General features: G+C 42.6%; 1 protein-coding gene across 1 annotated transcript in view; it reads right to left on the bottom strand.

The window, feature by feature from the left end:
* snx29 (sorting nexin 29) overlaps positions 1-12,860 on the bottom strand; it is a 121,040-nt gene that overhangs the window by 81,393 nt on the left and 26,787 nt on the right. The window contains exon 14 of the mRNA XM_019863575.1: positions 1,131-1,216. Coding sequence (XP_019719134.1) covers positions 1,131-1,216 — 86 coding nt within the window. The remainder of the gene's footprint in view (positions 1-1,130; positions 1,217-12,860) is intronic.

Here is a 12,860-nt window from a genome sequence, read left to right as displayed (position 1 = left end):
CGGAAAGCTCCACCGTTTCTTTTGCAGCTGCTAATATGGCCAAAAGCCAAATGGATAATGAGCATTTAAAAAAAAAAAGAATACATGGACAAGAAGCTAGCAAGTAACGATTTCACAAGACCAAACCGTGATCTTTCTTTGCACATCCCTCATGTGGAATCAAATTTGCGATTTCATGCAATATTTCCTCCGTTGCAAATCAGGAAATTAAATTCTGAAAAACTACATTTGTTTGGGAAGCAATTACCACAATGATTTATTTAGTTAATTTATTTATTTTTATGCCAATTTCTGAGAAAAGAGTCCGCTAAGCTTCGGTATAAATCAACACGCCGTCAAACAAACAAACAAATTTGTTTGGGAAGCAATTACCACAATGATTTATTTATCTATTTTGATGCCAATTTCTGAGAAAAGAGTCCACTAAGCTTCGGTATAAATCAACATGCCGTCAAACAAACAAACAAACAAAAAAAATCATTCAAGAAATAATGACAATTGTGCCGGCATTCTGTTAGAATTAATAACCACCTCTTCCCCCCAAAAAAATGCCGGCATTCTGTTAGAATTAATAACCACCTCTTCTTACAAAAAAAACCCCAAAACATTTAACCACATACTGTATAATCTTTGTTGCAGTTATTGCTTTCATCCTCATATTTCCATTTATCAGTTTCTGCAGGACAAACAGCACAGATAATCATTCTCCTTTTAACCCCCACCAAAAAAAAAATGCAATTAGCGATTATTAGATCCCTCGATAATCTGCCTAGTTTACTTTATTTATCAACAGCGGAGGCTTATCTCACTCGTATTTACACACAGAGTGCCGCTTCGCTTTGGTCCCTATAACACATCTGCGCCCTACGGCGGCGGTGGCAAACACGGTCAAAGTTATTGCCAACCCGCCCAAAACAAACGCAAATAAATAAAGAGGCTCACCATCGTGTTTGGCGAAGCCTCGCACCGTTAAAAGACAAGCTACACACTTGAGCCCTTGAGAAATGCATCAGAACCGATGGGGCCTCTGCAATGGATTCATGGCACCTCTGCTTGTGAGCAAAATATGCACGAGCCACCTCTACACGTGTGTGTGTGTGTGTGTGTGTGTGTGTGTGTGTGTGTGTTACCGTCATTGCCCTGGCTCCCCTCTCTCTTCAGCATCTGCACCGCCCCCACATACTTCTTCAACTGGACCTTCAGGACCTCATTCTCCCTGCACAAATAGACACACGCGCACAGATATCACATAACCAATAACGGTTTATAATAAAGAGGTTGTAGGCGCGGTATTGGCTGGTATGGCGGTGATTTATCAATTTTCCCCTCCTAATATTCTTACCGGGAATCCATTAGAGACGAGATCAGATTGATTTCAGACTATATTTGGAACATCAAGCTCACTGTGTGAAATTATGTGGTGGTGGGGGGGGGGGGGGATAAATAAATGAATAAACGTCAGGAGATATACACCCAAAATTAGAATCGATTGCAATTCCGAAGTAGGCCAGAGATATAATATGGAATGAGGCATATGAAGATGACATGATGTCATCTTTAGTCTACACCTCCATGAAATAAGGAGATGAAAAAGCCTCACCTCATTCCCGCCAAAATATTTCTACCTCCTCCCGCATTGCTTCTCTGTCAACATGAGATGATCAAATAGATGAGGAGCTGGGCCATATTTACTTGACATTTACTGACAAACCGATCGCAGATCATCATGAGAGCCCAGCGTTAGTTTCTGCTAATCATCACATTCTCATTCTCCGACTATTTTAAAGACATACCCGTACGCATAATTCCAACACAAAATATGCATGTGAGATGCAGGTACTTTATGATTGTACACTTGGGGCCGTCGACATGTTAGCACTGTACACCTCGATATTCTATATTCTATACGCCCTCTGCAAAATTCAACTGTATGTCCGTAAATGTTGAACTCTCAGTCCAACTTTATTGGAGTTGAGTGTTGACGAAGCATAGGAAAGTTTACGGTTCCAAGAGTAGTGGACCAGAAGCAGTGATTTGTTTCGGGGCGGAGGACGCAGACACAAAGTGAGAAAGAAAAAGAGGGAGTCTCTTTACAAGTTGTAACAGGCGGAACCTCATTGACTTGGGGTTGAAATCAATCAGAGTTGAAGTGAGGCTTTATGCCCTCGCCAGTTAAATTTAACAGCCTTTGTCTTGCTCCACTGCCCATCCCCCCCTTCCCTAATCCTCCACGGGTGATTTTTGGTGCCCCCCCCCACCTCCACCCCCACGCTTATCAGACCTCATTCCCAGCCTGCACGGAGAACTGCGGCATCCGTACGACAAGCTCTATGTGCACTCGGCCACGCCGCCGTTATCAGACCCGCCCACGGCCCAGGCATTGTTCCAGCTTGATTAAATTAGATTGAATACACACCGCTCCACTCAATGCGTGTGTTCACAGGGAATCAGTGTTGGCCACTTAACACAGATATTGGAATGTGTCTCATTTTACTTAGAATGAGTCTCCAGTCTGATGTTAACACCGGCGGGCAGATAAATGCGTCTGAGCGAACAGGCCTTGGTTGCAAAATACTCCTTCATAAGCCAATCAGAAACGAGAGAGACTATTTGGCTGCTCCGCTTAAAATTTGATCGTGATGCCAAGACTGAAAGTCCATCCATCCATTTTCCGATCTGCTTATCCTCACAAGAGTCGCGGGGGGGGGGGTGCTGGAGCCTATTGCAGCTGTCTTCGGGAAGTAGGCCGGGGACACCCTGAACCGGTTGCCAGCCAATCGCAGGGGACACAGAGACTGCAAACTCCACACAGGGAGGCCGGAGCTGGAATTGAACCCTGTCCCTCGGCCCTGTGAGGTCGACGCGCTAACCACTGGACCACCGTGCCGCCCCCAATATTAAAATGGAGGAAGCTAAGCTTACAGCAAACAAGGATAGCTCATCGTCGGCATAACCTTTGACCGATGATTCCATTTGCAGAATTTGTTTTAGGCTGTTGACAATTACTGTCGGAGGAGATATCAATGAGGCAGCAGCGAGACCTATTTAAAATGTGACATTTCACTTTTACAACATAAGTCTACGTCAAATATTTACTGCCACCGCACAATTTAAGATACTGCGCCGGTGTACAATCCTGTCAGCGTTTTGTTTTTTGGGGTTTTTTTTTGTCCCGTTTGATCCGATAACCTTGAATTTACAGCAAATGTCCCCTTTTGTGAATAAACGATAATCTAAAGGAACAAGACAAAACCGCCGCTGTCTCGCCATGGTGTTTTTTTGTTTTTTTTGTTACTGTTGCTGGTTTCGGTGGCCCGACAATAAACCCGTTTTGTTGAATTATTGATCCCTGAAAGACTGAAATGTTTTCTGCTGATGGTGCAAACTCCACACAGGGAGGCCGGAGCTGGAATTGAACCCTGTCCCTCGGCCCTGTGAGGTCGACGCGCTAACCACTGGACCACCGTGCCGCCCCCAATATTGAAATGGAGGAAGCTAAGCTTACAGCAAACAAGGATAGCTCATCGTCGGCATAACCTTTGACCGATGATTCCATATGCAGAATTTGTTTTAGGCTGTTGACCTCTGAGAAAATGCGCTGATTGTTTCCAGAGGAGTTGAGGAGAACAATTACTGTAGGAGGAGATATTAAGGAGGCAGCAGCGAGACCTATTTAAAATGTGATATTTCATTTTTACAACATGACAACCTACGTCAAATATTTCATGCCACCGCACAATTTAAGATACTGCGCCGGTGTACAATCCTGTCAGCGTTTTGTTTTTTGGGGTTTTTTTTTGTCCCGTTTGATCCGATAACCTTGAATTTACAGCAAATGTCCCCTTTTGTGAATAAACGATAATCTAAAGGAACAAGACAAAACCGCCGCTGTCTCGCCATGGTGTTTTTTTGTTTTTTTTGTTACTGTTGCTGGTTTCGGTGGCCCGACAATAAACCCGTTTTGTTGAATTATTGATCCCTGAAAGACTGAAATGTTTTCTGCTGATGGAACCACAGACTAGTGCGATTCAAGACAGCACGAGCTGAAGTCGGCACGTAAATTGCAAACGTAGCCACTAACAGAAAAGTGGAATTATTGGTACTTGGCTTCAAGAATTAAGAATCAGACCTAATTATGATGATCATGTTTTAATTGGTCACATCTGGCGACGCGAGCCGGCGAATAAAACAAAACCGAAAGGCGTAGAAATGCTCCCCCCCACCTCGCAAAGTATTTTCAATTAAATAAAGAAAATAGATAAATTCCTTTCTTTTTGCCAGAGAGCAGATTAGTTGGGAACCCCCTGAGTATTTAATTCAAATGTGTTTTGATCTTGCTTTGTTTGGCTTTTTTTTCTAATATTTTTTTTTTTTTTGAGAGGGTGAGTAATTTATGGATGTAAAAAAAAAAAAAAAAAACTATCATTACATTTCTGTGTTTGGCTGTGGGATGCAAATTCGCCGAAGAAGAGCAGTTGGAATTTTATTTCATAGGAACAGATGCTATGTTTGGTTACTTATTTCTGACTTTTAAGCAGCTGTGCAGTTCGACGGTGCGTAATGAGAGGACGGTATGCGTGACGTTAATGAGTGGAAGGTGCCAAGTTATCGATCGTTAAATCCTGGCCCCGGGCAGTGTTCTTGCCGACACTTGCCTGCATGAATACAGCCCCCGCTTACCAGGACCACAACCTGATAAGAATATCCTACTACTGTATAAGTTCATTGATTTTTACAAATGCAACATGCGATAATTTTCGACTTGTCCGTTTTTAATACAGAGGACGCAAGTTAAAAAAAAAAAATGTGTCATGCGAGCTGAAAGCCTGGCAGGTGGGAATTCTGACTCCGCCCTCCTCAATCATCCAATTACAAAGTAATACCGTTTGCAGTTTTTTTTTGTTTTTTTTTTTTTAACTGGTAAATGGTCCCCAAAACATTTTACTGACGTCAATAAAGAACTTGCGACAGTATGTGTATTATTTATTTTATGTTAACATTTTTTTCATATTTTCAATTGGGTTTAAGTCTGGGCCATTCCAAAACTTTAAAAGTGATTTTTTTTTTTTTTTTACATCATTCCAAACGGCAGTCAATTTGGCCAATTGCCTTCAGATGTTTACTGGGAGGCTGAAGAGAGTAATACCTTCCAGCGTGGAAAAAGTCCAGCGGCATCCAACCAAATCAGAAAAGCAATCAACCAAAACAAAAGAAAATGAGTCTGTGACATGACCTGAAAAGGGTTCATTCAAATCACCTCAGCTACAGGATGTTAGAGATGATTCCCCCCTAACTAGTTCGGATATATGACGTCAAAAATATTGCAAATACGTTTTAAATGGGCCTGTCGGAAATATGTAAGACTTAGAAACCGCATCCCTTGGCTTGCTGATGAAATGGGATGAGTCCCATACTGCTTTCAATAATTTGACCCAGAAATACACTACATACAAGTCGGAATGTTTCAGTCTTGCAAGTACAGTACAACTGTAAGTCGAGTAAGAGATTGGATCAACAGAATTAATGTCTTAGAAATCTGATTCATGAAAGAGGGGAAAGTTTTTGTTTGGGGGGGAAAAAAAACCCACCATCAGAATTAGGACCCCTTTTTTGGACCTATGAGGGAGTAAAACTCAAATCATGCTCATGAGAGTGATAAAAAAAAAAATGGAATGTAAAGGGGGTGAGATTTTAAAGGAACTAAAAAAAAAAAAGCAAGAATGGGAAACATTGGGGTTTGTACCTTTAAAGGCTTTAAAAAAAACAAGTAATGGCCCAAGATGAGTCAAACCCCTCATGTGATGTTTTTTCTTTTGCATCCCACCCAACACTTTCATTCTTTCCATGCTTCTGAGTCATCTTAATGCACAATAAACACAGCAAATTGTCTGTTCTTTGGATATGCTCTGCTTTTATTTGGCAGTAATAAAAGGGGAGTGGGGGGGTTGGTACAAAGCCACCTTCAGGCATACATGTCACTGAATAATGCTCCTGAGTGCAATTTACTGCTCATTTCTTTGAACGAAAAATAGTTCAAGGATGTACCAACCGACCCTGTGTGCACAATTATTAGGAAAGGGAGTACTTTGACCATATCATCAATTCTTTTTGGATTTAAGAATATCTGGGGGATGCACAATGAGGGAAGGAATGGCCTGAGGAGATCAACACCCTGTTATTAGGCAGTTTCTTTTCCCAGGGCAATACGTTCCCCCTCCGCAAAAAAGAGACTTAACTGACTTGCAAAAGTCAAAAATTTTAAAACGTATTACAGATGCCCCTGTGATCACAGAACCATCAAATATTTTGTTGCAAATAGTCAACAAGGTCGCAAGAAACGTGAGAGTTCCACTAGGCATGTATCGAAGTTTTGCTTCATTTCGGGGCGGGAGCTGAAAACGATGACGTCCGAAGCCTGACAGCCTGCTGTACCGTGAGGTTTGACAGCGATCTAATAATTGCGCACACAGTGTACCGTTAAAAAGATCAACTCTGATTACTCGGCGACGGGGAGAGAAACAGAAGATCATAAAGAAGAAAAACACTCTACAGAAAACACTGAGAAACTAAAAGGAATTGTAACTGCACAATTTCAGTTTGGGAGGAAAAAAAGACACCTGCTGCCATTCTTTTTCTGTCTGCATGTGTGAGTGTGTGCACGTATGTCCGCCTGTTCAGCCACCCCCTTCTCCCAGTGACGAAATACCACTTGCCGAACCCACTCAAATGGCCACCTTCCCATCTTCCTGCTGCCTGAAGACCGCTTTTCTTTCTGCCAAATGCTGGTGTAAAAGGGGGTTTTGTGCATGTGTGTGAGTGTCACAATGGTTTGAGGGTTGAATATTCAGGACAGATTTTTTTGTTTTGTTTTTGGGCTTTGGGGGATAATTTCGGTTTGGGGCACATTCATGAGTAGGAACTGCTGATTTGTTTTTAAACTACAAGAGTATGCGGTGAGGAAATTCTACGAAGTCAACACTCTAGCTACAAGTTCCTAAATCAAATCTAAAGTCAATATCGATAAACAAGCCGCATGCACGTATGCGCATATTGCATGTAAGTACCGTATTTTCCACACTATAGGCTGCTTCGGAGTATAAGGCGCACCTTCAACGAATGGCCTATTTGAAAACTGTTTTCATATATAGGGCGCAACGCATTTATAAGATATAAATAGAAACTACAATAGTGGCTGAGGTTGCGTTTTGCATCCACTAGATGGACCTCCGCTTTAGGGAATACAATACAATAAAATACAGATTTTATTTATATAGAACTTTCACAACTGCGGCAGCTGTAACAAAGCGCTTTATAGGACATTTAAAAGAAATCTGAATATTGATCCATATATAAGGCGCATCTTGATTCTCAGGTGCACTGTCGGCTTTTGAGAAACTAAGTGCATTTACGTGCACCTTGTAGTGCGAAAAAAACGGTAACTCCACAAGTGATACAACCAAATAGGCAAAACACGGACACCAACAATACAGAAATTAAAACTAGCTTGACCAAATTGACATCACAAGTGTGTATCACACTAATAGCCCTTCGAATTAATCATGTCCCAAGAAGTAGCTCTCAGTTTCAAAAAGATTTGGTGACTCCCGTGTGTGCAGGTAACTGCAAGTAACTACTCAACAATATTAATGACGACATTCTAATGAGCATTTCGTGGTTTTGACTCGTTACATTCATTCACAGACTTCATACGTTCATAAAATGTGCTTAGGGCCTTCCTGTGTGGAGTTAGCATGTTCTGTACTGTCTGCGCATGCATCATTGTCGCCACGTCATAAAGCTTTGAAACGATGTTTCCTCTTTCAAGTCAATGTCACAGGAGCCGCTTTGCTCTGAGAAGTTGGAAAGAGAAGCTTTAGGATACAAAGGACAGGAGGAAAGTTAAACTTGGTCTGGTCTGGATTTTCCAAGAGGCAACTTAGGTCTACGATTCGTTGCGACACGCAAAACACCTCCACCGTGGTAAGAAGAAAGAATAAAGAGCAGGCATTTTAACTGCTTTGAAAACTCTAAAAATGTTGAACTCATTCACTCCCATGAATTTGAATGAGTGTCTATGGCTGTGACTGTAGTCAATAATTGTGTGCCCGGCGATCGATTGGCGATCGCCTCGCCCCCCAAAGTCAACTGGGATGGTGTCCCGCGATCCTCATGAGGACCAGCAACAGAGAAAATGAAAGGATGGACGTCAACTCTGATTGAGCTTTACTTCTGATCATTTCCTGATGACGTCATCGGTAAATCAGCTGACAGGATGACGCAAAATGTCCGCTGAGCCTTCTCGAGGGTTGGTGGAAACGTGTTACGTGACCACTGGCTCCAGTAAATGGAGCCGCTTTTGGGGGGAGGGGGGGCCGTGAACCAATTAATTCACCCTTAATTTTCCCTGTCGCAAGTCAATGAAATTTTGCCAAAAGCCGATCCCGAGCTGCCCTCTTCGTAATTAATATTCCCACCCTATCCTCATTTGGCACCATGATTTTTCAGCGAACAAAGCCCAATAAACGAGCTTTTTTTCAGACTGGTTTGGCTTTATCGGAGGGGTCAGTTTTACGATATTCCTGTCAACTAGACCCAGTCAACAGCTTTTATACAATTCCAACTGTTATTTACTGTTCACAGAAACAAAATGAAACTTGGTGCGGTCAATTTTTTTCACGGAATTACGTCTTGAGGAGGACTGATCATATTTCAAGGAATGCCATTGTCCTACCAATACACATTTCCGCATGATCGGGCACGAAATACGATACCCGAGGCCTGATAGAAATACGGTACGTATTTAAAACATATATATTTTTAAAAGAATTACTTTTTTGCGCCCTCCTCACCATGAGTGAAAATGAATCACAAAAGATGGTGATATACATGCAGCAGCAACCACTGCCAGTAGCCTCCTTCCCTTGAATGATACCGTCAAGCTTCCAGCCCCTATTCAGCGGCTAGCTGGTCCTTTGGTGGTATTTATAGCAGCTATTGATCGAGACAGATTTGGCTGAGGAGGAAAAGCGGCACTTGAGATTTCGCCGCTGACGACAGAATAGGATTTGTGAGTCGCTGCGAGTCCGAGATGCGCGTTGCATGTCACAGTCACCTGCAGCGAGAGCGAGGCAGGCCAGGGGCCCGTCGTCTCTACCTCGCCTGCTTTTTCCGCTCCCATTAAGACGTTGCGTGCAAATGCGGAAATCATGGCATATTAAAAAAGCTGATGCGCTGTCCTCTCAAAACATGCCGAGCTCGGGTCTGCGGCTGGCTCAAACCTGGAAAGTGGTTTTGGAATGCATAGAATTAAGAGGTGACTTTAACCATATTCACTTAGGCTGGATTTACACCGAATGGTTCACCTGTCACAATTCAATTTTTTGGGGGGGAGGGGGGGGGTACGAGTCGTGTCAGAGTAAAGAGGAAAAAAAAAACATCTTGAGAGCTAAATTCAATTCTCTTTTCTTTGCGCGTAGGTGTTATGAACTGCAACGATTTTTTTATGAAGGACAACTTTAGGGCTGCAGAGAACGTTTTTGAGAACAAGCTCAAGATGCATTTTTAATTTAGCTTTTAATCAATATTTTCTTTATTTTACTTTTTCATTTTGCTCCTTCCTCTCATCTTTCGCTTGAATTTTACTTCCATTCTGTCATCAATTAATTACACTGGTCCCAAACGGGGCCAATGTGTCCCTCGGCATATTTCTGGCACAGAATTTTTTTTTTTTTTGCTAGCACATCCAGTTTTTGAGATTTTAAAATTTTTTTCATGTGACCTATAAAACCCTGATCGGATTTGACTCTGTGTTTTAATTTATAGCGATGATGTTTGCGACACCTGTTGCTGAACCTAACCCTTAGTTTTTATAAATATTCCATCCACCCATTCATTATCCAAGCATTTTATCATCACAAGAGTCACGGGCGGCGTGCCGGAGCCATTGAAGATGCGTCCCTACTGTGGAGAGACAAACCCAATAGCACAGAACCAATCACGACCTCGGGGTTAGGTTTGTGCGGCATCCTGATGACCTCCTCCTTGCGGAGAAATCATTTTGCTTTTACCGCCACAGGTAGAGCGGAGAGCTTTCGTGACGTGCAATTTGTGGTGTAACTGTGTAACTGAAGGGTGTCAAACTCATTTTTGTTGCGGGGCCACATTGTAGTTACGGTTTACCTTGGAGGGCCGTTTACTGTTTAATCACCTATTGGGCAGCGCACAACAAATTGATGGATAACTAGTTTTAAAATCAGAAGTCAAGAGTAATGACTGTGATTGTGGATCACATACGACAATATGAAATTTTGGTTCAGACTAGCAAGCATCGTGGAACTTGACATACTTGATTTGCTTTTGCGGGCCACATAAAATGATGAGGCGGGCCAGATCTGGCCCCCGGGCCTTACCTTTCACACCATATCTCATTTCTCCCCTTCAGTTACAATATCACTCTCGTATCATTGACAAAATATTGTCCTAAAAATCAAACTGTCCACATCCCACCCCAATTATGGAGCGCAATTTACTGGGCACAACTTTCACATTGAAAATGCCTCCGAGAGAAAGTCTGAGCAGCGGAAGCAACAGGCAATTTCAACAACCGCGCTACAGCCGAGTGGCAGCGAATCAATGACCTCACGATACAAGACAAAAACAACCGGGTTCAGACCACTCTTTAATCAAAGACAACAGTGGGGGAGCGGATGTGCTGAGCAAAACCGCAGTGAAACGTATAAAAGTGTAACGTCCAAGCGGCGCAGAGATCGCGGCAACGACAATGAGCTCCAAGCATTAAAAAGGAAACCGGAAACTTCATTTGTGGCCTTTTGAAGCTTTACTGGAGTCCCTCTGACATCAATTCTCGTTGGACTTGTAAGAGTCCATCATGTGAAAGCAGACATGCTGAGAATTTTTGTCTTTCGACATCTCAAGGCTGAGGATCGGAAAACCTTGTCGCCCCAAAGCAATGAATCGAAAACGGTTGGCCTTGGTGAAGACTTCGAATAGCGCGCGTGAGACATTAAGACAGGGAAACCTGATTGATCGATTGATTGTGATTACGTGTGTGTCAATGATGCAGCTAACGTATATATGAGACTCAACCCCCCGGCAAAAAAAAAAAAAACAGGTTTAAAATCAAAAGCCATAAAGTTCTAGCGGGGGCTATCGCAGCGCACAATGCTTGTCAATATTTATTGAAAAAAAACAACATCGCAACAAGCATCTGTCATGACGTGGGCTTCGGAGCCGCGAGGGTCACACACTTTTCATTCCGCTGTGGACAAATGTCATGTTGTTGCAGAGATGCTTGTCTGCTTCCTGCCGACTGGAGAGGTGTCATGCGTGCTCAACAACCCTGTTCCCTCTTTTAACTCTTGACAGCTCTTCTCGCATGACAGCGCGTGTGTGATCTGGATCTCTGTGTGGTGTGTGGTGTGTGTGTGCGTGTGCATATATTTTATGTGAGAAAGCATGTCTTGCAAATGGCAAAATAATGAATCGAAAATAACAACAAAAATACCACGTTTCGGTCGTTAATTGATCGCAAATTATACTCGTCCCCAGTTGCACCCATCAGTGGATTCCCGAGCCAAATTTTCATCTCACTCTTGAGTCTGAAGCAAACCGGCTGAAACCCGAGCCAAATTTTCATCTCACTCTTGAGTCTGAATCAAACCGGCTGAGTCTGAATGATTTGCGCCTTTTGCTGGTTACAGCCGAGCACAAAAATCGATAATGATTCCAAAGTGTCAAGATGGAGCAACTGTCGAGCAAAATCTCCAATCCAGGCTTGAGGCCTATTAAAAATCCCAAACCTCGTAATAAAGCGTGACTCTTAAAAAGAGTGGAAGAGGAAATGTACATGGGTCTATGTAGCTAAGCAGCTGTGATCTTTGGCTTTTTGGGCTGATGTAAGATGGAGTGTGTGTGATTCACTCGCTTAATATCGCAGGCGCAGTGTTTGAAATGCAGAGGAAAAAGGGCTTAAGGTGGTTCACGTGGGTAGATGTTAGTGGAAGTAATGACATTAAAGCTTGTTGGACTTCAACAGGGCAACTACTTGATGATGAGGTGAGAATTGTAATATTTCCCTGAGAAAAGTTGCTCAAAGGTTTGTGCTGTCGTCGTCTGCGCTCAGATCAAGAAAGGCGGGTGACTTGGATTTTTAACCGCTAATGCTGCACTAAGAAGCATCACAAAAGTTTTTTTTTTTTTTTAACAAAATGGGGAGAAAAAAAAAAAACAAAAACATCAAATGCTGAACTCAATTCATAAAATAATCCAATCAAACATCTTACTGGAATCAATCCCCCAAAAAATCTATTTTTAACTCATTCAGGACCAAGTCTGAAAAGAAGTTTAAAAACGTCTTTGGGAGTGAATGAGTTAAGATCACAAAAGCCTGGCATTGGAATAGGAGTGTGTGGACTTTTTATATCCTCTGAACATTTTGGCTGTGACGTTACAGCGGAGTGGCAATGCAGAACGACTCGTTGGGAAACATTTTCAGTGATTTTTTTTTTTTAATTCAGCTCGTGTATTCATACTTTAAACTCATTAGGTGGGTGATTTGTCTTGTTATTTATGAACACAACGTGACCTGGTCAGTGCCCGGGTACAGTTAGCCTTCTATTTAAGAACACTCATGTGTGTTACCTGGCCAGTGCTTGGACTTTCGCCATGTGTCGCTCTTCCAGCTCAGCCAGCTTTTTCTTCAGCAGTTCAATCTCCTGCCTCAGACCCGCTGAATGCTCCATTTCCCCGTCCAGCAGACTACGGAGAGACCTGCCAAAAACACCAAATGGACCATCCATGTCACATGGGAGTACACACAGCAGCAGTTTGCTGTCTGAGAT

This window comes from Hippocampus comes, unplaced genomic scaffold (assembly GCF_001891065.2).
Source record: "Hippocampus comes isolate QL1 unplaced genomic scaffold, H_comes_QL1_v1.1 scaffold91, whole genome shotgun sequence".
Taxonomy (NCBI): domain Eukaryota; kingdom Metazoa; phylum Chordata; class Actinopteri; order Syngnathiformes; family Syngnathidae; genus Hippocampus; species Hippocampus comes.
This window is presented reverse-complemented; position numbering and strand designations above follow the sequence as displayed.